The 26,878-nt window shown below is 41.0% G+C and overlaps 1 protein-coding gene across 1 annotated transcript in view; it reads right to left on the bottom strand.

The window, feature by feature from the left end:
• Window positions 1-3,312: 3,312 nt before the first annotated feature.
• Lama4 (laminin, alpha 4) overlaps window positions 3,313-26,878 on the bottom strand; it is a 144,674-nt gene continuing 121,108 nt past the window's right edge. The window contains exons 28-38 of the mRNA NM_010681.4: window positions 26,115-26,248; window positions 25,050-25,214; window positions 24,595-24,742; window positions 21,184-21,371; window positions 18,417-18,606; window positions 16,263-16,418; window positions 15,015-15,174; window positions 9,883-10,013; window positions 8,271-8,364; window positions 7,420-7,539; window positions 3,313-3,613 (exon numbers count right to left, since the gene is read on the bottom strand). Coding sequence (NP_034811.2) covers window positions 3,468-3,613; window positions 7,420-7,539; window positions 8,271-8,364; window positions 9,883-10,013; window positions 15,015-15,174; window positions 16,263-16,418; window positions 18,417-18,606; window positions 21,184-21,371; window positions 24,595-24,742; window positions 25,050-25,214; window positions 26,115-26,248 — 1,632 coding nt within the window. The 3' untranslated portion in view covers window positions 3,313-3,467. The remainder of the gene's footprint in view (window positions 3,614-7,419; window positions 7,540-8,270; window positions 8,365-9,882; window positions 10,014-15,014; window positions 15,175-16,262; window positions 16,419-18,416; window positions 18,607-21,183; window positions 21,372-24,594; window positions 24,743-25,049; window positions 25,215-26,114; window positions 26,249-26,878) is intronic.

The following is a 26,878-nucleotide window of genomic DNA, read 5'->3' as shown; positions in this document are numbered from 1 at the left end:
AGAGAGAGAGAGAGAGAGAGAGAGAGAGAGAGAGAGAGAGAGAGAGAGAGAGAGAGACTAGTCTTTTGAGTTAGGTCAATGGTTACTCACGGTCTTGAGTAATCTGGTGTTCTGATGTGGGTCTCTGTGTGTGAGTCACCAGCTGGGGGTACACTTTAGATGGTTTTGTCCCACATTTGTAGTGCCAGTTGTTGGGTTAAATGGGGTGTTCCTTGTCCAGTCCACCAAAGGGCTTGGGACACTGGGGAGGTGGGACGCGGGAGTTTTGTCTGTGCTTACCCCACACTGGTTGCTGCTGGTGGATTGTTGGGCTATGCAAAGTCGTTGGACACCACTCCTGGGGTGGGGGAGCGAAGTCTGAGGTCCCTGGGGACCACTGGAGCTGGCTCTGGGGTCCCGGGCCTGCACAGAGGCTGAGGTTGTCAGGTTCTCAGACTCTTGGTCCCCCATGGTGCCGCTGAATGCCGCAGAAGAGCTGGGAATGGAGTGGGATCCCATTGGCTGGATCCAACCTTAACTTAACCAGAGACCAGGCTGCCTATCACAGCCGACTGCCCCACACTGCACATACATCTAAGCACATGTGCCCACACATACATCTACCCAAATAAATGTCATAAAAAATAAGAAGCAGGGAAATAATCGAGGAAAAAAGTGGAACCCAAACCCCTTTTTCAACATAATCAATAAAATTGATAATCTCAGCAGATTATCAGGTAGAACAGAAACCACAATAATTGATGTCAGGATTCACAGTGGAGCATCCCTGCCAATCTTACCACAAGGATAAACACCTTCTCAGCACAATGGATGCTTTAGAATTGAATAAATGTCTCCCACATTCCCTTACATTACTGGGTGTGTGCTCTCTCAGAGAGTATCTTATCTCCATAACTTGCCTCCAGGTTAACATTAGCTCATGATTATTTGAAAAGATATTCTGTTGAGGTTGTGGGTGTGGCTTAAGGATATGGGTGTGGCTTGAGGCTATGGGTGTGGGTCACTGTGACCTCTGTATGGTCTGCCTAGGATGACTAGAATAAATTCTGAGCTCTTATCCCAGCACTTTGGGCGCTCTGGAGAGATTCAAGTGCTGCATCTGATAGGCAGTGTCATCCTATACTTTGATGTTTGTGCATTTTTGTCCCATGATTACATTAAGCAATTGGGATGTCATCCTTCAATCTCATTTACCTCTCCCTCCCGCCCCCACACCCCTGGCTGTCCCATCTGCTCTCTTATGGGCTGATTTTGAGAACTCAAAAGGTTATAGACTTCTCGCTTTTCTGACAGCTGTCAGTTATTCCTCCAGTCTTCTCACACCCTCAGGCAAGTCTCCGTGGCTCAGTGGAATCAAAAGTAGAAGCATCTCTTTTTCCTTTTTTTAGGAACGCCTTGGAAGGTGAGGTTAGGGGAATAAACTTTATGGAAACTCTGCTTTCCTGAAATTCACTTAATATTTATTGAGTATATTCTTATACATGTCAGACACAGTTCTGAGCTCTTACAACTGATTTGTGAGCTATCCAGAAATTCATGTATTTTATGTTTTAGAAGAACATCTTATTGTTTTGTCTACATGTATGTACCTTTAGTGCCCTAGGAGGTCAGAAGAGGGTAGCAGAGGCCCTGGAACTGGAGTTAGAGGTGCCTGCGAGCTATCAAGTGGATGGTAGCAGCTGAATCAGGGTCCTCCGCAAGAGCAGCATTTGCTCTTACTCCCTGAGGCATCTTTCCAGCTCCTAGCCTACATTTTTGAAGTTGTATGAACTTTTTCTGAAGAGATGTGAACAGGTGTCTATCAACAGGGCACCAATGACAGAGATGATTCCACCCAAGTGTAGCACGGAGATCCAATGAGTTTAATTGGAGTTGAAGGAGTATGGGTGACAGATTACTTATAGAGACATGAGCAACTTACAGGTAGCTACACCACTGAAGAAAACATTCTTACAAACCTTTAATTACCTATTTTCAGGGGCCACGGGGCTTCATGAGTCTCACACCCAGCAACTGTGAAGGCCTACATATTTTCAGGGAAAGGCAGGAACTGTTGAACCCCCCTCACCAATGGGTCCAATTCCTAGCTGGGGACTGAGGTAAACATTACTGGACAAAGGGTAGGGGAATATGCCATCCTAGAACCAAAGAACAATGCTGTGGTTCTCATCCCTCCGAATGTGCGTCCTGAGCTGCTAAAATCACATCAGTTGGAATCTCTTTGGCTTCAACTCCTACTAAGTGCCTGATTTTCTTGTTTCATAATCCAAACTTACAAGAGAAAATATTCTATTGTTCACACTCATCTTTCCATACAAGGCAGAATCTTGTCCAGTCAGGTGTGGCTATGAGAGAAAAAGTGGAACACAGGTACAGAGAGGCCTCCTTCACACAAGGGCCTCTGTAGGGGCTCTGCCAGGAGCTATGCACAATTGATCAAAAGCACAGAACTCATTGTTTTCTATACCAAGTACTAATAATGCCATGTAGATCGAGAAGAAGAAGAAAGAAGAGGAGGAGGGAGAGGAAGAAGAAAGAAGAAGAGGAGGAGGACGACAACAAGAACAAGAACAGCCCTTTTCATTTTGAGTCTGGAAGAGTGAAAGCTCATTCAAGAACTGGTTTAAGTTCATGTAAATGGGGAGGCAAAGGGTTTCAGGAGGTCACTGTGTGTTCTAAGTGATAACACGAGTCAGGGGCCTTCTCATTTTTGACCATAGGAATGAGAAGTACTAACTCTAAGAAGGTAGCCTGCTGTCAATCCAGAAAATATTAAATTATACTACAATTTCCTTTAAAATTTTTTTTTATGTTTATGTGTGTACATATGTGCCTTGTTCTGTACCCAGTACATGTGAGGCACTCATGGCATTTGTTGGGAGGTCAAAGGTTAATTCTCTTGATAACCTTATGGGGCTGAGGATCTAATTCAGCTCATATGGCTTGTGCGGAAGCCCCTACCTACTGAGTCATCTCCACAGCCACACAAGGCATAACCCATTAGAGCTGTTACTACTGTAAAGGTGAAAACGGATAAGTTAACTTAGGTTGTCAACAAGTCAGCAAATGAAAGGTAGGAGAAGGTAGTTGAGGACAAACAAAAGTTGGGTATACGTTGAAACAATCTTCCTCAAAGATCGAGGTCACGTTGGACTTGCACACCAGGGCTGGTTAAGTACCCTTCTACTATTAGAGACAGGAGCAGTAGCTTTGCCAGCTGAAGCACATGGAAGGAACTCTTCCACTGCCTGAATTGCTGTCTGCTGCAGACCATTTGGGTCCCCAGGATGAATTTGAATTCAAATAAGAAATAGGAAGCGGCTGGTCTCTGATTTATTGAAATCCCCTTCAACCAGGTGAGAGCTTCAGTAGGGAGGGGAGTTCCAGGCCTCTGACCCTCCCGACCCCCCACTACTATGTTTATTTCAGTGTTAGGAAGAGCTGTCTTCAGCAGCCTTGCAGCTGTGTCAGGCTGTGGGACAGGAGTTGATGCTCACAGCACCACTGACCAGGGCAGCTTTACTGAAGCTCACAGGGCGGCTGTCAATTACAAAGTGGCGGATGCAGCCGGTGAAGGGTTTGCTGGGAGCCAAACGTGGTGTCAGTAAAGACTCTGAAAAGAGAGAGAGGAAAAACAAAATGTCAATGCGGGGAATTCCAAGCTCCAGTACCACCTCCTGGTATAAACTGGAAGATTGCTCAGACTTTCAAAATGATTCCCCAATCTTCAATGGCTCACAGTTCTCTAGTGGGCTCCCGGGAAGAATGAGAACACATGGGGACTTTAATGTTTGTCATGCTTCTGTGATCATATTCCTGTGCATACTGTGGCTGCCTTCCAGGGCTGAAATTCACCATTTCCTTGTGACGCCTCAGCCAGTGGGTTTTTATGATCTACCTGTGCCATTCTGAGTTAATTTCCCCAAGGCCTTATTTGTTTACCATGTTTTGCTGAGAAGGGAAAAGGAATTTGCGCTTCCCTGTCATTTTTTCACAGAATTATTGTTTCTGTTTAATCCCTATCTTCATTATCCGTCACCCTTAAGCCTCTACATTTTTGCCAAGCTTATAGAATATAATGAGGAAATAATGAATTCAAATGAGGTAAAATTTAATTTTTCTGAGCTCGTGGCTTAAGAACTATAAATAGGGAAGTGCTAAACAGCACATGTCTTTGTGTGGACACAGGTGCCTTCCTTCCAACACGTTAGGGAACTTCTCCCAATGTAATTAGGCATCTCGAAGAAGCATTTATTAGTTCTACCGATATAATTAGGTGTGTTGGGATGATAGAAGCAATATAATTTAAAGCAACTTGGAGGGCTTATAAATATTATGAAATTAAAATCCATTTAGAGAAGCTCACTTTTATAAACACACAGCCATGGGAGCAGTGGTAGACAAAACGGGAAAGAGAGTTGGCAACCTGAAACTGAGGAAGTCAGATAAAGCAGGAGACCAAACCAGCAGCAGCAAGCAGCTGTCCTGGTGCAATCTCATGCAGTGCAGAGTAAGTGTGCACAGAACCCGTGTCTGGAAATAAAGAAGGGAAACCACTTTCCCCTTTAGAACGGTAAGCATGATGCTCTAGCTTGAGCCTGGTGACGACAGTGCACAGCTTTAATCCTAGCACTCGGGAGGCAGAGGCAGGTGGATCTGTGAGTTCGAGACCAGGCTGATGTACAGAGTGAGTTCCAGAACAGCCAAGGCTACACAGAAGAACCCCGTCTCCAAAAAGTTTTAGGTTTAAAAGGGACCCCAGAGATCAGCTCCTTGTATTTGTATCTAATTCACAATGGCTTCACGTTTGTACAGCAGGCTCAGTGTCCTTCATCCTTAGAATAAAAATTGAGCTAAAGCAGGAGAAGAGGGGTCTTCTAAACCCTCTGCCATCCTGTGCACAGTGGGACATGGCGTCCATGCTGCCTGAGCTGTCCGCCCTTGGTTCATGCGGAAAAATCATCAGGAGACAATAATTAATGTAGTAATTATGATCTGCATGATATACCATGAAATTAATTATATGCAGTGTTAGAAAAGGGCCCTAGGGTTCTGAGTAGTTGGTTAACAAAATGAACACATTTGCTTTTGTGTTTATGTGTGTGTGATAGTGTGTGGTGTATGTGCATATATGTATGTAGTGCATGTACCTATGTGTGAAGTAAGATTCATGTGTTAAGAGTCCTTCATTATCTCTCTCTGCCTTATGTTTTGGATGCAGGCTCTCTCCTCAAACCCCAAGCACACTATTTTGTTTGCAGCCACAATATTGACCTATTGATGCCCAGGGATCCTCCTGTCTCTGCTGCCCTCAGTGTCAGAGCTACATGCACGCTGTGGGTAGTACTAAGCTTTTATGTGGGTACTGGGATCTGAACTCCAGGCCTCCCTCTAGCTTCAGCATCAAGCGCTTTAATGTTCAGCCATTTCCCCACCTTCTTAACATAGAATTTTAAGAGAGAATGTTTCCAAGATCAAATGAAGGCTTGACACAGTGGTATTGTGTGTATCCTAGGGAGAAAGGTTGGAAGAAAAGGGCAAGCCCAAAGGATCAATAAGAAACTAGGTTGGAGGAAAAGGAGAAGCTGTTCCATGGAACGGTACTTGCAGAAAAAGGAGGAGCAATATTTGCTAGACATAGAATCCCCAAGTCCTTGTGGGAAGGTCTGGAACTTCAGGCTCAGGTGCTACAGGGAGCCCAGAGGCAAGGGCAAAGAGGCAATGGGTGAGTGCTTTGTTTAATTTAACCCTGTGTGCCCTGGGAACCTGTGAAATAGCTGAAGCTGTACCATGATGTCTAGGAAGGAAGCAATGTGGAGAAATAGTACTGATATGCGACAGTTTTCACGGGAATAACATGAGGTGCAATGGTGGCCTTTACTAGAGTCCCTTTCCGAATCAAAGCCAGAACAGAGGCAGAGGACCGGGGGGATACTGGCGTGAGTGCCTGTGTGAAACACAAGAGGGGCTTTGCTTCTTGAGGGTCTTAACTATGCCTTTGGCTCTCAAGTTACCAGTGCTGGTAATGCTGGTTTCTAACTGTTCCATTGCTCTGAAGAGACACCACAACCAAAGCGACTCTTGTAAAAGAAAGCATTTAATTGAGGCCTGTTTACAGTTTCAGAGGTTTAGTCCGGTATGATAATGGTGGGAAGAATGGTGGCATGCAGGCCGGCATGGTGCTGGAGAAGTAGCAGAGAGCTTTATATCCTGATCCTTATGCCGCAGGAAGAAAGACAGACTGGGCCTGACACAGGCTTTAGAAAACTCAGAGACACCTGCCCCCAACACACACACACACACACACACACACACACACACACACACACACACACACAGTGGCTTACTTCCTCTAACAAGGCCACACCTCCTAATCCTTTGCAAATAATGCCTGGTGACTAAGCTTTCAAATATTTGAGCCTACGGAGGCCATTCTCATTCAAACCAGCACAGCTGGCGTCTGAAAACATCAGCATAGAAAGAAGAGGCACACTTGGTTACTACAGCTTTGAGAGCACACAGGGTAAGATGCTTGACTTTATATGTAGATTTTTCTCTTTTTAAATTATTGACTACCTTTATATGATAGTGTAAAAAAAAAAATCTAGTTAGGAGATTACTTTCTCACACAATTCCAGATGAGAAGCTTAAATATCTCCATCTTATAACCCCCTCTCTAGCTTTCACTTTCAACTTTCCAAACTAGAGAAATACATAAAAACAGTATTCAGCATTAAGGCAATGGTTGCTATTCTAGGGGTATAAAGTAATTGCAGGCGGCCCACAGGTGCCTTCTCACTCTCCTGAATGAGATGACATTTTGGCAGCTGTTTACAGAACTGTAGCTGGAAACCTCTCTTAGGGAATGCTATTCTATGAGAGCAACATAACCTATGGTCTGCAGCTGTTTTCACCATTCAGACTAAGTCAGGGCAGGGGAAACACACACTCTTTCCTATTGTGTAAGGGGAGATATTGTCAGTGAACTTTCAATACTCAACGTTCTCGGGTCCTATGGCACTACCATTCATAAGTGAATTTTCTCTGTAGTGTTTGTGTGTGTGTGTGTAGAGGATATTTAAAGGGGAAGGATGAGAAGTGGGGAGAGAGAGAGAAGGAGAGAGAGAAAGCACAGCACTATGGAACCGCACATCTGTTGAGCATACTTTTATGTATTATTGATCTTGAATGAAGAGTTAAAGTTTTGGTACATTATTTTTGTTTTTTTTTTTTTTTAGTGTTGGGATCAAGTTTACTTCTTTGCTGCTCTTTCCTATTAAGGACAATGGCATATAAAACCCTTTGAGTTATTAGGTGAGTTACGAAAATACAAGGCTCACTTCTTAATATAACAACAGTGATAAGGGCTTACTGGGTTTTTCTGGATTCAGAAGTGTGTACATTCTCAGAAGCGCTTACCTGGAACACCTCCAACAAACACAGGCTCCCTGTGATCAACTGGCTTTGGATTCAACGGCCCAACTACATGGTTCACTTCTGAGTCTACATCCAACTGAACCACGTTTGAATCTCTAATAACTGAAAAGCATGACAAAGACTGGTTATATGTGATACCAGGGTAATTTTTACATGAAATAAGTTATCACAACACCAACACATTCCAGAATAAAAATCCCCATACTCTTCTATCATTGAATACAGCAATAATGTCGAAGCATAATTACTGAGTAATTATAGCGACATTTTCCTTAGACAAGGGGACAATCAGATTCCATGCTACTTGTTTGTTGTTGTTGTTTTGTTTGTTTTTGCTCCAAAAGTTTTATGACATATTTTGGCATTATTTTGGTAGTATTCATATTCATGCTTTTATTATCTATATTCATTGTTTATTAAGAATAGCTGAGGGTGGAAGTGGTAGTGGTGGAGAGATGGCTCAGAGGTTGGGAGCACTGGTTGCTCTTTCAGAGAACCTGGGTTCAATTCCCAGCATGCACAGAGCAGCTCACAACCATCTCCTTCTAAGGATCCATCATCCTCTTCTGGATTCTGCTGACACCAGGCGTGCCTGTACTGCACAGACACACATGCAGGCATACACATAAAATAAATTAAAAAAAAGAATAAAGAAAAAGAATGGCTGTGGGGCTAGAGAGATGGTTCAACAGCTAAGAGCATGTACAGATTTTAGTCATCCATCAGTATCATATAAAAATCTAAGTTCTTCCAGGACGCCACCCTCCATGCCTCCCTGTGCTGTGCGGGCTCAGGCTTGTATGTGATACCCGGGGACATCCCAAGTTTTTCACCTGTAATTCTGTGCCATCTGCCATCACAGAGATTCTGCTTGGGAGTTACTGAGGTAGAAAAGTCTCTGACACCGTTGTTGACCTTCACTATGACCTGCCGAGATGAAGCATGTTACATAGTTAGTTTAATTTCTCACCATCGGGGTGAGTTTTATAACTAACTCACCACAGATAAGAAATACCCTGAATAAATACTCATATATGAGTACAGCTGTGATGTGAACACAAGAGGTCACTCTTTGATTGGTGATAGAGACAGTTAACATTAAAATAGTTTAATGTACATCTTTAGAGAGAGAACAAAATCATCCTACAGAACAGAAATAGAGAGATGGTAAGAACTGTAACACAATGAATTTGCTTAGTTTACAGACTGTGTTCTGTTTATACAACGCAGGTTGAGACACTGAAGACACTCCGGGGCAGGCCCTGTACCCAGCATAGCTGGTCATTGCATGACAAACAAAACTTACTTTTGTAAAAAACAATTATTTTGTCATTTTATTTTTGTCTTACTGACCTTTTGCTTGTTTGTTTTTATTTTTGTCTTTTTTTTTTTTTTTTAAGAGAGAGGACGTAAAAATGGATGGGGTGGGTAGGGAGGTTGGGAGGATCTGGGGGAAGTTGAAAGAGAAGAAAAACATGATCAAACCCGAATGAATGGAAAAAATTTTCAATCAAAAATGAAAAAATAAAAGATATTGGTAAAGAGAATAGACTTCCAAGCCAAGCTGTTTTTGTTCCACTTTTCTCAGATATAAACTAAGTGTGATAATACTATGTGCATCTTTGAGAGAATAGGAGGGCTGAATCGATTCACTTGCATAAACCTTTTAGAATAGTACTCAATACCTGGTAACTAATATGTATATAATATGTAGCATATATTATATACTAATATGACATGTAATATATAGTATAATGCTAATGTATAATATATATAATATAAGAGTTATATATAATTATACATAGAAAAAATATACATACACACATTCATTTTAGGGTTTTATGACAGCTAAGTTTTATTTTTTTTATGGCCTAATCATATGTACTAGAACCTAAGTAAAGCTTAGTTATATTAAGTTTGAGGCATTATGAAAATATTCCTTTTCCTTTAGACTTACTCACACACCATCTTGAATGTTTTTTAGTAGTATCTTAGGGTGAATGTGATATTTAACTATAGCATAATACAAACTTGTGGCAATTGAGAATAATACACACACACACACACACACACACACACACACACACATCTGTGATAAGCATATAAACATTTAGAAAAATGCTTTTGCATTTGTGGATGTTGGAAAGTAGATATATTTTTCCTTGTATTTGCTGAAAAAGCTTTCTTCTAATTTTTTTTTCTTAAAATGCCATGCTGTTGTTGGTGACTTTCTGGTAGTCTTGCCACAGTCGCATGACTCTGTTCTAATGAACTCCCAGTGCGTGAGTGTGAACACACGCATTGCACACACTTAACACTCATGTTCAGCTTTCCTCTCTATCCCACTAGAAAGACTGATGAAGTAATGCTGTGAAACACACGTCTGCTGCTTTACATCGGCACTCAGGGTTAGGCCAGCTAGACTGTTAACGCTCAGGATACTACCTGTCCGTTTCTCATGTGCACGTTCAGGTATTCCCCGTTGACGCTGTGGCCATGGACAAGGGTTCCAGAACTGCTCCGGGGGCGGACTTCAAAGGCAATTTCAAATTTTAACCCAATATTGAAAGACTCATCTGCAGAGGGAAATAGAGATTACCAAGAGAGCAAAGTAAAATTTCTAGTTGTGGCATGACTTTATGAGACAATACACTATATGCTATGACAGTTCAGAGGCAGTAGCGTTCCAGCCTTCAGCTCCATTTACGACTTTAAGAGAGGGAAGGGGATGGCAGGGTGGCTCAGAAGGTAAAGCATTTGTTGCAAAAGTCAGCTGCCCTGTGTTCCATCCTTGGAACACATGTAAAGGAGGAAAGAAAGAACCAACTTCACAGAACTGTCCTGTGATCCCACACATGTCCCCAGTGAAGGAGCTAGAGAAAGTATCCAGGGAGCTGAAGGGATCTGAAGCCCCATAGGAGGAACATCAATATGAACTAACCAGTACCCCCAGAGCTCCTTGGAACTAAACCACCAATCAAAGACAACACATGGTGGGACATGTGGCACTAGCTGTATATGTAGCTGAGGATGGCCTAGTTGCTCATCAATGGGAGGAGAGGCCCTAGGTCCTGTGAAGGTTCTATGTCCCAGTATAGGGGAATGCCAGGACTGGGAATGGGAGTGGGTAAGTTGGGGAGCAGAGGAAGCAGGGAGGGGAGAGCGGAGAGGGGATTTTTGGAGGGAAAACTAGGAAAGGGGATAACATTTGAAATGTAAATAAAGAAAATATCTAATAAAAAAAAAAGAAAAAATGTATTTGGCCTTCTGGTCTGAGCCTGTGCCCTGAGCAGACCTTCGGCAGGAACTCCACAGCCAGCCCCACAACACCCAGAGAAAGATCCACTCCCAGGAGCTCTAACACTCCCAGGATCATAGGATCAGAGGTGAGGCAGACACAACATCTGCCCCAACACCGGAACTAACTGGACCCAGGCACCCAGGAACTCCGCCTGATCAGTGGCACAGGTTCCTTCCCGTCTGAGCCTGTGCCCTGAGCAGGCCTTGGGTGCAAACTCCACAGCCCCAATCCCACAACACCCAGAGGACGCTCCACTCCCAGGTACTCTAACACGCCCAGGATCCCAGCATCCCGGGATCCCAGGAGTTTGGTCACACCAGGATCTTAGGGTCCCAGAGGCAGCTTGACTCTCAGGAGTTCTCACACACCCAGGATCTCAGGATCCCAGAATCACAGGATCACAGAGACAGCTGAACTCTCAGGAGTTCTGACACAACCAGGATCACAAGAAGGACAGGTTCCAGTAAGATATAGCTAGGGAAGGTAGCACTAGAGACGATCAGATGGCAGGAGGCAAGTGTAAGAACATAAGCAACAGAGGTTATTTGGCAAGGTTACTTGGCATCATCTGAAACCAGTTCTCCCACCACAGCAAGTCCTGGATATACCATCACACTGGAAAAGCAACATTTGGATTTAAAATCACTTCTCATGATGGTAATAGAAGATTTTAAGGACATAAATAATTCCTTTAAAGAAATACAGGAGATCACAGGTAAACAGCTAGAAGCCCTTTAAGAGGAAACACTAAAATCCCTTAAAGAATTACAGGAAAACACATCAAACAGGCAAAGGAAATGAACAAAACCATTCAAGATCTAAAAAAATGGAACTAGAAACAATAAAGAAATCACAAAGGGAGACAAACCTGGAGTTAGAAAACCTCGGAAAGAGATCAGGAGTCATAGATGCAAGCATCACTAACAGAATACAAGAGATTGAAGAGAGAATCTTAGGTGCAAAAGATACCATAGAAAACATTGACACAACAGTCAAAGAAAATGCAGAAAACAAACCAGTCAGGAGATCCAGGACACAATGAGAAGACCAAATCTAAGGGTAATAGGTATAGAAGAGAGCAAAGATTTCCAACTTAAAAGGTCAGTAAAAATCTTCAATAAAATTATAGAAGAAAACTTTCCAAAACCTAAAGAAAGAGATGCCCATGAACATACAAGAAGCCTACAGAACTCCAAATAGACTGGACCAGAAAAGAAATTCCTCATGATACATAATAATCAAAACACCAAATGCGCTAAACAAAGAAAGAATATTAAAAGCAGTAAGGGAAAAAAGTCAAGTAACATATAAAGGCAGACCTATTAGAATTACACCAGACTTCTCACCAGAGACGATGAAATCTAGAAGATCCTGGGCAGATGTCATACAGACCCTAAAAGAACACAAATGCCAGCCCAAACTCTCAATTACCATACAGGGAGAAACCAAGATATTCCATGACAAAACCAAATTTATGCAATATCTTTACATAAATCCAGTCCTACAAAGGATAATAGGTGGAAAACACCAACACAAGGAGAGAAACTACACCCTAGAAAAAGCAAGAAAGTAATGTTTCAACAAATCCAAAAGAAGATAACCGCACAAACATAATTCCACCTCTAACAACAAAAATAGCAAGAAGGAACAATCATTTTTCCTTAATATTTCTTAACATCAAGGGATTCAATTCCCCTAAAAAAGACATAGACTAACAGACTGGATATGTAAACAGGTCCCAGCATTTTGCTGCATACAGGAAACACACCTCAGTGACAAAGACAGACACTACCTCAGAGTAAAAGGTTGCAAAAACAATTTTCCAAGCAAATGGTCCCAAGAAACAAGCTAGAGTATACATTTTAATATACTGAATAAAATCAACTTTCAACAACGTTATGAACTAACCAGTACCCCGGAGCTCTTGACTCTAGCTGCATGTGTATCAAAAGATGGCCTAGTCGGCCATCACTGGAAAGAGAGGCCCATTGGACTTGCAAACTTTATATGCCCTAGTACAGGGGAATGCCAGGGCCAAAAAGTGGGAGTGGGTGGGTAGGGGAGTGTGGGGGGAGGGTATGGGAGGACTTTTGGGATAGCATTGGAAATGTAAATGAGGAAAATACCTAATTAAAAAAAAGAAAAAAAAATCAACTTTCAACCAAAAGTTATCAAAAAAGATAAGGAAGAACACTTCATACTGATCAAAGGAAAAATCTATCAAGATGAACTCTCAATTCTGAACATCTATGCTCCAAATGCAAGGGCACCCACATTCATTAAAGAAACTTTACTAAAGCTCAAAGCACACAATAATAGTGAGAGACTTCAACACCCCACTCTCAGCAATGGATAGATCATGGAAACAGAAACTGAACAGAGACACAGTGAAACTAACAGAAGTTATGAACCAAATGGATCTTACAGATATTTATAGAACATTTCATCTTAATGCAAAAGAATATACCTTCTTCTCAGCACCTCACGGCACCTTTCCCAAAATTTACTATATAATTTGTCACAAAACAGACCTTAACAGATACAAGAAGATTGAAATAATCCCATGCACCCTATCAGATCACCACAGACTAAGGCTGGTCTTAAATATCAACAAAAACAATGGAAAGCACACATACACATGGAAGCTGAACAATGATCTACTTAATGATAACTTGGTCAAGGAAAAAAAAAAGAAAGGCTTTTTAGAATTTAATAAAAATGAAAACACATCATACCAAAACTTAGGGGAACACAACGAAAGCAGTGGTAAGAGGAAAACTAATAGCTGTAAGTGCCTCCAAAAAGAAACTGGAGAGAGCTTACACTAGCAGCTTGACAGCACACCTGAAAGCTCTAGAACAAAAAGAAGCAAATACACACAAGAGGAGTAGATGGCAGGAAATAAGCAAACTCAGGTCTGAAATCAACCAAGTAGAAACAAAAAGAACTATACAAAGAATCAACAAAACTAGGAACTGGATCTTTGAGAAAATCAGCAAGATAGATAAACCCTTAGCCAGACTAACCAGAGGGCACAGAGACAGTATCCAAATTAACAAAATCAGAAATGAAATGGGAGACATAACAATGAAATATATCTTAAAATAATTATTCTGTTTGTTGACTATTAACATTTGAAAGTATTAAAATCATGTTCTACAAAAAACAGAAGAAAGTGTATTTGGTTACACTATGATTTCTTTATCAGAGGTTGTGCAAAATTCCTAATGCTTGTTCTGTTGATCCTATTAAAGATGTGCATCATTAAGAAGGGTTAATCCTTTATATTTAAGATGTTTGTTGCTGTGCGGTAGATGGTGGGTGTGCGTAGGCTCCTAGGATTTCTTCTGCTTTGGGAACATTTTCAGTCCATCATTCAGCACACAGACTGACACACATGTGGCATATAATAAAAGCTGCTGAATGCATGAGCCAGGCAGTAACGTTTGGGAGGACATCTTCAGAATAAGGTCTCCCAAGGACAGTGCACAGGATTTCAGGTGTGTATGCAATTTCCTTCAGTGGGGACAATAGTTCATACTAACAATCAAGAAAACATAGAGGAATAAGGTGGCCAAGAGCTGACATAGACTGGGACACAGGACAGCACAGGACGTGTCAAGATGGCCTGCACCTAGGAGTTCAGCCAAGGAAAGCAAACAAGGATTGGTGTTGCATATTTGGTATGAAACAGTAAAGCGGCCAACAGTGGATCTCAAGGAAGGAGGTCATCTCACAGGGATAAGCTTGGCATTATTAAACTTTAACCGTGAGCTTACACTTCCCTGTTAACTGTCTCCAGGGAAGAAAGCACTTCTGGATTCATGCTTTCGACACGCATCATTGTCTCAGTTTGTTTTGTTGCTATAACAGAATTCCTAAGCTGGTTGATTTACAAAGAAAGGCTTATTAAATTTACAGTCCTGGAGGGAAAGGATGATGTTAGCATCTGTACTGCAGACATGGAAGGTTCTGTGGATGTGCGTGCGTGCGTGCGTGCGTTCATGCGTGTGTGTGTGTGTGTGAGAGAGAGAGAGAGAGAGAGACAGAGAGAGAGAGAGAGAGAAGAGGTGTTAGGAGTTTATAACAATGCATTCTAATGTTGAGCAATGTAATCTTCAGGGAATGAGAACTCACTCACACGAGGACAGTGTTACTCTTTCTAATGACTGGATAACCTCTTACAGGCCCCCTCCCGTTCTTCATGTGTTGCACTGGGGAGCAACTGGAGTTTAGATGGGAGCTAACTGTAATCACATCACTGCGGTCACATTACCTAGAACCACATAGCCGCCTTCTGTGGAAAAATAAGTTCCTGTTTCCATTGGCCCTTCAAAGCAAGGGGTCACGCTAAACGTTTGAGAAGCGGAGGTGATGGAGGCACCATTGAGCTGGAGATTGCCAAGGCAGCCACTGAAGCTGTAGACGGAGGTAATCTGGAAGAAGAAGAAGTTACTTAGAATCCCCTTGCCCAGCACCCAGATGCACCATGGGAAAGTGAACAAGTGAGTTAGCCCTTGTTCATTTTAGCTTCTGAATGATCAATATTGCTCCTTCCTGGCAATTACTTTTAACTAATTCATCAAAGCTAGGAGTTTATATTAATAAGTTGCAACTGCGGTTTTCCAGTTGAAAACTGCGGTTTTCTATCTTTCATTTTCCTTCAGGAATGAGGCTGGGTCCAAGATCGCGGATGTGGATGAAAGTACTTTGCCAACGGGAGGCAGCTAGCCGATCTGGCTTCATTAGCTTGTAATGCAGTTGCAAACTTAATCATACCATGGGACATGACACTTGGATCACTGTAGACAACTAGTTTTATACCACACTTGAGAACAGTGAAAACGCCTGCCACAGAATTGGCTGTTTATTTCAAGTCTAATTATAATGTAAACGCCCTTTCCTACTTATCTGCCAGTGGATCTTAACAATGTACTGACACTGTGATAAAATCAAATCTACGTTTGTGTTTAAGATAAATTAAGTTTTTCCATACTTTCCTCTCACTGAGAAACACTTTAAAAACAAGTATTACTTATAGTTTGATTTATAAAAATGTTTCTTATATTCCCAATTGAAGAATTGCACTTATATGTGCATCTGTGCATATTGAGAAATTGTGAGAAAGAGAAAAAAATGGAACTGAATTTAAATGAGCTGAAGTTTTTTTTATTTTTGTTTGTTTGTTTTGCATTCAGTAACATAGTAGAATGACTTGTTATCTGGTCTTACTGTAGCTTTACATTAAAATTATAGGTACTTGTAGAACTAATAAAGCCCCCTGGAGACATAAGTTTTAGGACAGTTTATACTATTAAACTTTTTTCATCTCGTTTCTATTTTAAAAGTCAAAATGCTCCAGGGCAGGCAGGAATCCCACAGTACAGCCTAGAATGGTTTTTATTTTTTCCCCAATAGAACTGGTTCACTTTTACTAGGTTCCTACCCAGTAAAATGAGGACCTGGAATCAGTGTGCTTCCGGTTCATGGGGTCAGTGGCTCAGCCTTGCCATAGCTGGATTACCTGGACATTTTTCACGGCTCTTCCGGGAGCCACTCCTCCCAGATAAATGGGACCCTTGATTTTCCAGGCAGCGCCACTAGGGGGAAGCCTTTCTTCTAGGACTCGTAGACCATCAATGACCAGTCGACCACTGCTCTTTTCCCGAATAAATATCACCTGGATAGAAAGGAGGAAAATAGTTTGTTGTAGGTACGTCCCCAAATTGGGGGAAGGCTGTGTTGTCCACTCTCCCAACCCTGGTATCGCAATGCTCTGGGAAGGTACAGAAAGTTTTTAAAAATGTGAGCCCATCTCGGAAGGTCAGGGACTCTCATCCTCTCAGTAAGCGTTTGATTCTCTTGTTCTTGGAATGCCAGAAACATTATTCCTTGATCTTTGTCCTAGAGCATATGTCTTTATTTCTAACTGTTTCTAGGCCCCCTTGCTGTATGTATATTGGCATTTTTTTTTCTCCTGGCTCTCCTCCGGTTTACCGTTTCATGCATTAGAGCAAGTGACCCTCTATTTTCTTATCTCTAGATAGAGTGACCTACAGCTATCCATCCCAGGTTACATTTTTGACATGGTTTTCTAGGAAGCTCTTCCTAGCTGACCAGCCACATGCCACAGTTGACTGTAACACGTCTAGTACAGTGTATTCTTCTGTCTCATGCCCACAGGCTACTGCCAATATTTAGGCATTCGCTGTCTTCCCAAGTGATTTACTCACTTCATAGCTCCCAGAGTTTACCTTTTGAAAGGAAATCAGTAATAGTTGTCAAAAATTATGAACCTAGCTTAGTGCTGAGTGGGGAAAAGTAAAAAATTCATTAGAATCCAATGTTAGCTCCTGCTGATTCCTGAGCCTTTGATTGAAATGATCGCTGTTAAGGTCCAAGTAAAATATTAAGGCCTAGATAGAATGTTAAGGCCTAGGTAAAGTGTTAGGGCCTAGGTAACTGCTACCCAGCTAGCCTGCCATTATAAGGAAACTTTCTTATATGCTGTTTCTGCTGTTACTAAGAAACTTTTTCATGCCCAAGTTGATTATATATTCTGTGGTGTTCTGCGCCCTTGGAAACAATTGCAATAGAAGTCAGTAGAACTGCTATGTATAGTTACTCACAATAAGCTTGGACCTGAACCAAGCGCCCATCACCACTTCTTGCACCTGTGTATAAGCTTTTATGCTATTTGCTTTTATAAGCTGCCCCTGGGATGACCCCCAACATAAGAGACACCTGTACCAATATAAAAAACTAAAATAAGATTTCCATTTCGAGTAGGGGTTGAATAAAGTTTAAGTGGCCAAGGTCTCACCAGGAACTGACATCTTACTTCACAGAAAGAGACATGTACATGGGTAACTGACATCCTGGTTGGCAAGTTAAGGCATAAATGTTAGACAAGGCAAGTCCCCTGCAGTTGAGTACTCCAAAAATGGGAGCAGGATAAGTGTACAACAAAGACATGTCCCTAAGGAAACCCCCTATGCCTGAATCCTGGTTGGTGGAATAACTTGGCACAGATGTTTGTAGATCACAGGCTTAAAAAGCCTCGTAGGACCTTAACTTGGGGTCATGGTTCAGCTCTCAAGCCTGAATTATGTCCCTAATTAGGCAGTCAGTTTTGAGATGCAGTGTTCAATAAACCATCCCTATTTGACTGAGATGGGTGTCTGAGTGGTTTGTGTAGCCATTCCCAAACCCCAAAGATTACAATTAGCATGTGATTATCTAAAAATATGGTTTGAGATTTTTAAAATAAGCAATTAATAAACTCCTAAAATTAATGGGCTGGAGAGATGGCTCAGCGGTTAAGAGCACTGACTGCTCTTCCAGATGTCCTGAGTTTAACTCCCAGCAACCACATGGTGGCTCACAACCATCTCTAGTGGGATCTGATGTTCTATTCTGGTGTGTCTGAAGATAGATAGCTACAGTGTATTCATATACATAGCATAAATAAATAATTTTAAGCAAATAAGTAAATAAAATTAAATAGAAAAATAAATAAAATAATTAAATAAATTCAGAAATTGAACTTTGGGTGCACAGCCTCAGAATTTTAACACAGCGTTTTCTAACAAGCCAGTAGTATAGAATTGGTGTGGTGCTAAGCCACTAGGCAGTGGGTAATATTTGCTGACAGCACTATTCTCTGCATTCAACTTACATCATGCCACAATCCATCATTGTATTTCTCCTGGCTTCTAATCTTCAGTTTCTTATGGCCAACATTAAACATAAAGACCAAGCGACCATGGGCCAAGAACAGGGTCATGAAATCATTCTCTTCTTGGTCTGAGACATAGAAAATCATCCCATGTGAGGAACGGGTCTTCAGACGAATGGCAAACTGGGATCTGGAAAATGAAAAGAGAAGTTACCGTATGTGAAGTGATATAGAATGATAACTCAAAGTAAACTTTCACAGTAATACAGTCAAGAAAGAATAGCCATTCTATCTAGTTCCAAACAGCTTCTTTCTAATTGTCCCCAGTGATGCCTTAATTAGTTATTACGTAGGCATGGTTACTTCCCATGAAAATTCTTCTCTAGACCCTTTGCCTTACAAGTCTCAAGCCCACAGGACTCCATGGAAGTCGTCCTTACTTTACTCTGCAGATATGTTATACATTTACTAACGAAAACCCAAGCAGCTGGTCACACCATGAGGGATTTTTCCTAGTAAGATTATTTAAGGTGGGAAGACCCACTCTAAATCTTGATTTATGGCCAGAAAAACCACCGTAAATCTGGTCACACCTTCTGGAGGCTGGTGATATAATTGGACATGGAAGAAGGAAGCTTTTGCTCTGTATTTGTTTGCACTCACTCTTGCTGGCAATTTCATCTACACTGTTGCTGAGGTATCACTTTGCTGGTATTGGAATCAGCTTCTTTGGGGCAGTAACATAGATCAAAGACCAGCTGAGACATCTAGGTCATGGGTGGAAAAATTGCTGGGGTCTTTGCCTATCTGTTGGGAGCTAGCGATTGTTGTACTAGCCTGACCACAGCCTGTAGGTCACCCTAACAAATCCTCTATATAATATAATATAATATAATATAATATAATATATAGTATAATATATAACACATACTCATTACTCACTTTATATATCCCATAAATTACCCTTTGAAAGAAAGTAAGTAGCAGTTTTCAAAAATTATGAACCTCCTACCTTACTGGTGAGTGGGGGAAATATATATATATATATATATATATATATATGTGTGTGTGTGTGTGTGTGTGTGTGTGTGTGTGTATATATATAATTTTATTACATAGGATTTTTTTCTAGAACTATAGTTTTCAACCTGTGGGTCACAACCCTTTTGGGGATAAATGACCCTTTCATAGGGTCATTTTCATATAATATTATCAGTTCTGTTCTTCTAGAGCAGTGATTCTCAACTTTCCTAATGCTGAGACCCTTTAAAACAGTTCCTCATATTATGGTGACCCCCCCCTCCAACCATACAATTATTTTGTTGCTACATCACAACTGTAATTTGGCTACTATTATGAATTGTAATGTAAATATCTGTCCTTTCCAGTGGTCTTAGGAGACCCCTATGAAAGGGTCATTTATCCCCAAAAGGGTTGTGACCCACAGGTTGAGAACTATAGTTCTAGAAAAAAATCCTATGTAATAAAATTAGTAAACTAATTTACTAATTTTTATTAATATAACATGTTATATTAATTTATCTCCATGAATAAATAGCAATGAGTAATTAACATGCATAGAGAAAAATTCACAGAAATATTGTTTGTATAACACACGAATTACAGATTAAAGGACTCTCCCAGTAGAAGGGTATAGAGTCTATACTACAGTCAAAATATAACATGTCAAAAACAGCCACCTAAGGGAGTGGAAATAAGCATGTAAAGAAACCAGTCTAGAACTTTAGCTCCAAGTATGTGTAAGATATGTTCATTAAAGAGAGCTATATCTGGGTCCTTTCAGCAAAATCTTGCTAGTGTATGCAATGGTATCAGCATTTGGAAGCTGATTATGGGATGGATCCCTGCATATGGCAATCACTAGATGGTTGATCCTTTCGTCACAGCTCCAAATTTTGTCTCTGTAACTCCTTCTATGGGTGTTTTGTTCCCATTTCTAAGAAAGGGCAAAGTGTCCACACTTTGGTCTTCGTTCTTCTTGAATTTCATGCGTTTGGCAAGTTGTATCTTATATCTTGGGTATCCTAAGTTTCTGGGCTAATATCCACTTATCAGTGAGTACATATTGTGCGAGTTCCTTTGTGATTGGGTTACTTCACTCAGGATGATACCCTCCAGGTCCATCCATTTGCCTAGGAATTTCATAAATTCATTGTTCATTAATTCTATTTCTTGAAAAATACAAAAACATGGATTTTGCCTACTAGGTAAGAGGCATCCAGTGTGAAGGCCCTGGAGACATAAATGTTATAACGGTGTATCTTAAATAATATTAGGTCCATAGAGATTTGTGAAGACTTAGTGGGGTTTGGGACATGGAGACATAAACGCTATAACAATGTATCTTTAATAACATTAGGTCAATAGAGAGTTGTGAACTTAGTGGGATTTGGAACAGCAGGAGATGCAGGAAGGTGATAACAAGGCCATTTACAAATTTCCTTGATCAGGATGCCTTTTCTTTGATCATCCTTGGTAAACTGCAAGAATGGTGTTTTTATGTTCCTGCTATTTGGAGAGAAAGTGGGAGCATAATTTCTTGGAAAGCTTAAATCATGTATTGTTTAGTATATACTTTGACATAAAAAAACCTCAAACAAACTGAAGAACTAAACAAACAAACAAACGAACAAACAAAAAACAGGATTAAGAAGACGCAGAAAGAAAAGGTTGGAGAATGGCTCCCTTTGACAAACGAGGATGGAGAGTGGCAAGAAACTTCTAGAAGGAAAGTGCACGCCTTTACTTTTCACCAAAATCTCCTTGTTCGTGTTCAAACTCCTGGCGACTGTTGGCCGTGCCGCCATATTGATAGGCATGTTCTATTGCCCTGGGGCTGCTGGAGAGGTGGCAGTGGGAATCTCTTGGAGCTTTCTGTTCCAGAAACTTCAGGCCAATAGGATCCCATGAAGGCGCATCCTTACTCTTCTCTCCCTGTAGGAAAAACAAGTGAAACAGAGGGAAGAAAGTTGGTAACAAAGTTTGATATGCCATGTCTTTATCCTTCACTAAGAATACAAAATTAACAAAGTGACAATTGTGTGTTTCTATTCATGAAATAGCAGGCTACTTTGCCTTCTATTGGCATAAACAAGGAACAGAGATGGTAGCATCACAGCATGTCAGCAGATCCAAAGTTCTAATCTGTGATTGTAAAAGGGCACAAGAGTGCAGTGTTAGAGGTAACATCACATTACCACACAGTATTGCTTATATATGCTATGTAAATAAGTTAAGAAATTGGGGCTGGAGAGATGGGTTAGGAGTTAAGAGCACTGGCTTCATAACCAGAGGACCTGGGCTTGGTTTTAAGTACCTACATGACAGCTCACAGTAGTCATCAACTCCCGTTCCAAGGGATCTGATGACCCCTTTAGGTCTCCTAGGGCACCAGGCATGCACATGGTGCACAGACATGCATGCATGCAGAACACTAATACACATAGAATAAATAAGTTTTAAAGTTAAACTTGAAAAATATTTAATATTATTTTTGGTCTCAGGCTATATAAAGAAATTTTGTGTGACAGAATCGACATAGAAAAGCATTTTAAAGTATGATTCTTTTCTTTGACAGATCCTTACATATATACATTTTAAACATTATGTTGTACCCTTCAAATTGCCCTGCTGATGCTAAAACGTAGTGCTATGAAGCTATTGTATAATATGTCATGATTATTTAGTCTTTACTTCTGAGAATAAAATAAAAGCGTTAGTAAATTCTCTTGTAATAATGTATTCAATTTCAAGCAAACATTCGTCGAATATTGGATGGCATAGGTAGAGATGAAGGAGATCAGCGTTGCCGTGTGCCTTCTGTGGTGCTATGTGGTGGGGGATGGAAAGGTACGAGATTATGACTGGATCTTGAGAACTTGTAATCAGAAACATGTCTATACAAAGCAACCAGGAACCGTGTTGGTGACTGAGGGAAAGGCCTTTGGTTGAAGGGCAAGGGGTAGAGTTTTGTTTTTAGGCAACTAGGAGCCACATAGGTTTTAAAAGCAGGGAGTAGTCAGAACCGCCCTACTCTGGGAGCTGGTCCTAGAGACGTTTGGCAGCGGGGAGCACTGGGAATACCCCCCTTCCCCCCCCCCCCCCCGCCCCCCGCAAGTTCAGTATGATGGAGTGCGCTTGTTGCTGCTCTCCCTAATTCCTGTTTAAGTGTCAGATCTAAACATAATTAAAAAGAACCCACAGCAGTCTGGGCATCTAAAGGGAGATTCTACTAGCAGAACGAAGCAGGGTGGAGATTCTGGAAACTCTACACTGATGAGAAAGAACTGCAGTACAACTCTTTATCTCATGTGAGCAAAGAAACTGCTAAGAAACAGGGCTGCGGCCACACCTACTACTAACTATCCTGTATCCAGATAGAGTGTGAGGCTAATTAAGTGTGGATAGTCTCTGCCCTGGCTGAGATTAAAGGCGTGTACCACCACCACCCAGCTGCCCAGTTAATCTTAAAGCATAAAAACTCTGAAAAAAAGTTTAAGCCTAGAACATAGTTTTAAAGACAGGTGTTCTCAAGTACTTATGGGGAACTACAAAATCAGTGCCACTTCTTTGGGACCATTATTTGCCTTTATCCAGTAATCCTAACTCCTGGAATCTATTCTAAAAATTAATTCAACTATGCACTCAGAGGAAGTGATAACAAAAATAAGTTATTATCCTCTAGACACTTTAATGCAGCCTTGCTAAAAATTTAAACCAGGGCTGGGGGTGGTGACACATGCTTTTAATCTCAGCACTTTTGAGAGGAAAAGACAGGCAGATATCTGTACATCCAAGGTCAGCATAGACTACAAACTAAGTTCTAAGACAGTGTGGGCTACATAGAGAAACCTTGTCTCAAGCAAGCAAGCAAGCAAGCAAGCACGCACTGATGAGTGGCAGAATAGGCTGTCATATTAAATAGGCAGCCAAGGCAGGTCGCACTCAGTTGATGAGATGTTCCTAGAGGGGCAGAAGAGAAATTGGGCAGATATTTGGGAGAAGAGTGGAAGTGGAGACCCAAGGAGAAACAATAAAAATTCGAATGTGTCCAGCTTTGGTAACAGTGAAGAGGCCCGTGGAGGGAAAGAGTGGGTGAGTGAGGCAGGCAGTTGAAATAAATGAGGGAAAGGTTGTCGCTCACTCAGGACCTTTCTGGAACTGTAGGGTCTTGGGCTTTTTAATGAGGGCAGTGGGGAGAGGGTACTCAGTTTAGAGGTGTGCCTGATAGGCTTGGATGCTGTGCTGAGAACAGATGGAGAGAAACAGAGTAAAAGCAAGGAGCAGGAGCCTGTTTCGGAAACTGTTGCAGTAACTCACTCAAGAGGAACATTGTTACAACCACACCAAGAAGGGGATGGGGAGGGTTAGCCTGAGAATGGGAAGGGACTGTGGCTTTCACTTGTAATAGAACCAAATAGTGTGCATGAGTGTATAGGAAAGAACAGCAGTCAGAGATGATATCTTACAGCTCAGTGCTTAATGAAGGAGCAGCACATATCCACCTGTGCATGTAGGTGGAGGAACACAAAGGCTGAGAAAGCAAAAGAAATTTTAGTGATTTTCATGACTGTGACAAAGGCTTAAAATTATTACTGAATCATAGTATATGTTATATATATTATATTAACTAATTATATATTAAAATATGTAATAAAATCAATTAATACATAATATATTATATATAACCCATAGATTATATTATATATTTTATGTATTATTTATGTAGGCCATATATATAATTTATATATCATATAGACCATATACATTATATGTATGTATAATTTATACAGATTAATTATATATAACACATATAATTTAATACATTGTGTATATGATATAAATACATATAATATATATGTAATTTATATATACTATACAATAATATATAACATAATTTATATCTAATATAACATATGTGTTACATGAATTATATATATTATTGAGTATATAGATATTTACACTGCTAAACACTAGACACACACACACACACACACACACACACGTCCACACGTTAAGAGCAGGGCTGTCTTGCCTGCTGTTAATAAAGGAGTAGGACTGGGCTGACTCTGCTCCCGAGAGCAGTCCCTGGTGCAGCACAGCTGGGGGATCTGAGCACAAGGCAGCTGTGAATTCTGCAGTGCTAATGTTCGTTTACCTGTTTGTTTGTTTTAGGCTTTGAGGAATTCTTTCCTTTTTTGTGAAGGAGAAACAGAGGTGACGACTCAATCGGACACTCATAGAGTGAAGTGTGGACCTTTTCAGAATAGCGCTGGAAGTCTTCGACTTCCACATCTCTATCCAACCTGTTTGTAAGAGGAAAGGAACATCATAAAATGCTGTCTATAATTGCGTTAGGAAAACTATGGCAAGACTCTATGGTGATAAAAATGTATGTGTGTGTGCACATCAGCACATATTTGTGTGATGGATTCTTGCCTATTTTACCAAGAATCCTATCAGTCAGCTAACACTAATTTCTGGCATTCCACATTCTGTCTTACTGCTAAGGACTGTAAATTACATGCTTATCAGCTTTAGTAATGTAAACATTTCACTACTGTATTGACCACTGACAATCAGGCACATTCACCAATAAAATATAGTGTATACCTGGTAAAGTAGGCATTGCTTATACATCCAGTGAAATTAGCATACTGAGGACTGATGGGTGAGCCACCAAAGTAGAACTTCTTCTCAGTTGTTTGAGTCTGCTCTGCCTTCCCTTTTGTTGGATTCTTCCCTCGAAGTCGGCTTTTGTCTACTACCAGTTCATATCTGCAAAGAAAAGAGTCGGTACACACAGCACGTTTGACTGAATGCTACTTTTCAGCAAACAGGTAGGTTTTCGCACAAAGTCAAAATTAAATATCTCAATGGAAAGACAGATTTCTCAGGAGGCCCAGGAGGAAATGGCTAAATATTTGGGCCTGCAAGACAGGCTCTTCAAACTGAGGTTGGAATCTAAATCTCCATAGTGAATATTTTCTTAGTGGAAAACTGGAGCATGCCTCTGGGACTCATCCCGTTTCTAGGGGGCCAGTTTCGTTGCACAGCACATAGGGTGGCTAATCATTAGAAACAGTCTAGAGAAACTGTACAGCCATTTACTTTGGATGGGATGTTTCACACAAAGAGACTGTACAGCACCAGTCTTAAAAAGAGGTTTGTTATTTCAAAACATTTTGTTTTATGAGAAAGAAATTCAGTAATACACACATTCACACACACACACACACACACACACACACACACACACACACACACACACACACAAAATAAAATGCTGTCATAAATGTAACATCCTTTACTGTTTAGGTTTAAAATCTAAACACAACCAGTATTTGCTTAAACTCTTCTATACGCAACAAATCACTTCATTCACCAAGTAGTGTAGGCATGCACTGCCAGTACAGAGATGAAAACTGATCTTTTTAGGGACACAACCCCCATCCCCGTGCCCCAAGAGTCTGCATTTATTAAGCAACTTTATGATGGCTTATTTGGTATCTCTTGAAAATCAGTAGCGTCCTTTTGGAAGAAGGTAATGAATGTTTCCTTCCATCACTTTTTGGAGCACTAGAAAGCAACAATTTAGCCTAGTAACTACAGCAGGCTCAGAAGCATACCCTGCAAACAAAGATCCTGCGGGGAAGTATAAGAAGTGAGGGGTGGTACCTTGTGTCTGAGATGGAGGTGACCACGAAGTGGGGCAGCCCATCGTGGTACTGCTTGTCTGTTGACATGACCTTGATGCCCTTTACGTCCATGACAACAGTGCCGTTGTCCAGTGAAATGGAAAACACGTCCGACTGAAACACAAGCACAAGTGTTTAAGTAGGAATCTGAGGATAAAAACCAGATGTGTTTTCAAATTCAATTGATGGTATTGCTTAAAGGAACACACGGTGTGCAGAAAGTTTGCTAGTAGGGTAATTTCTGTGAATAGCAACAATTAAACACCTTTGCCCATGTTAGTGCTCCTTCCTTATAGAAGTAGACATGTTTAGGGCTGGGGAGGGTTCAGCAGGTAAACATGCTTGCCTTGATAACTTGATGACCTCAGAACCCCAGAATCGATATAAAAACTAGATCCAGTAGCATGCATCTATAATACAGCACTACTGTGATAAGATAGGACATATAGACAGGAGTATCACAAGCCAGCCAGCTAGCCTGGAGTACCCATGGAAGTGGCAAAACCAAGAGAGTACCTGTGGCCTCGGAACAAGGGGAAAGGTGAGAATTGATGCCTAAGAGTTGTGTTTTGGCCGCTACACATAACATGGATATACTTGTACATATACACACTCTTTCCTTGTCTCTGCGTCTGTCTCTCCTCTCTTTCATATACTTCAATGGAATAAAAGGTACATCCATATTTTGAACTGAAAGCCCTTGGTGGTTTTGCCACACAAAGAGATGGTTCAGTCTCAATGACT

The sequence above is a fragment of the Mus musculus genome, chromosome 10, assembly GCF_000001635.26.
Source record: "Mus musculus strain C57BL/6J chromosome 10, GRCm38.p6 C57BL/6J".
Taxonomy (NCBI): domain Eukaryota; kingdom Metazoa; phylum Chordata; class Mammalia; order Rodentia; family Muridae; genus Mus; species Mus musculus.
The sequence above is the reverse complement of the archived record's forward strand: the minus strand, read 5'-3'. Positions and strand labels throughout refer to the sequence as shown.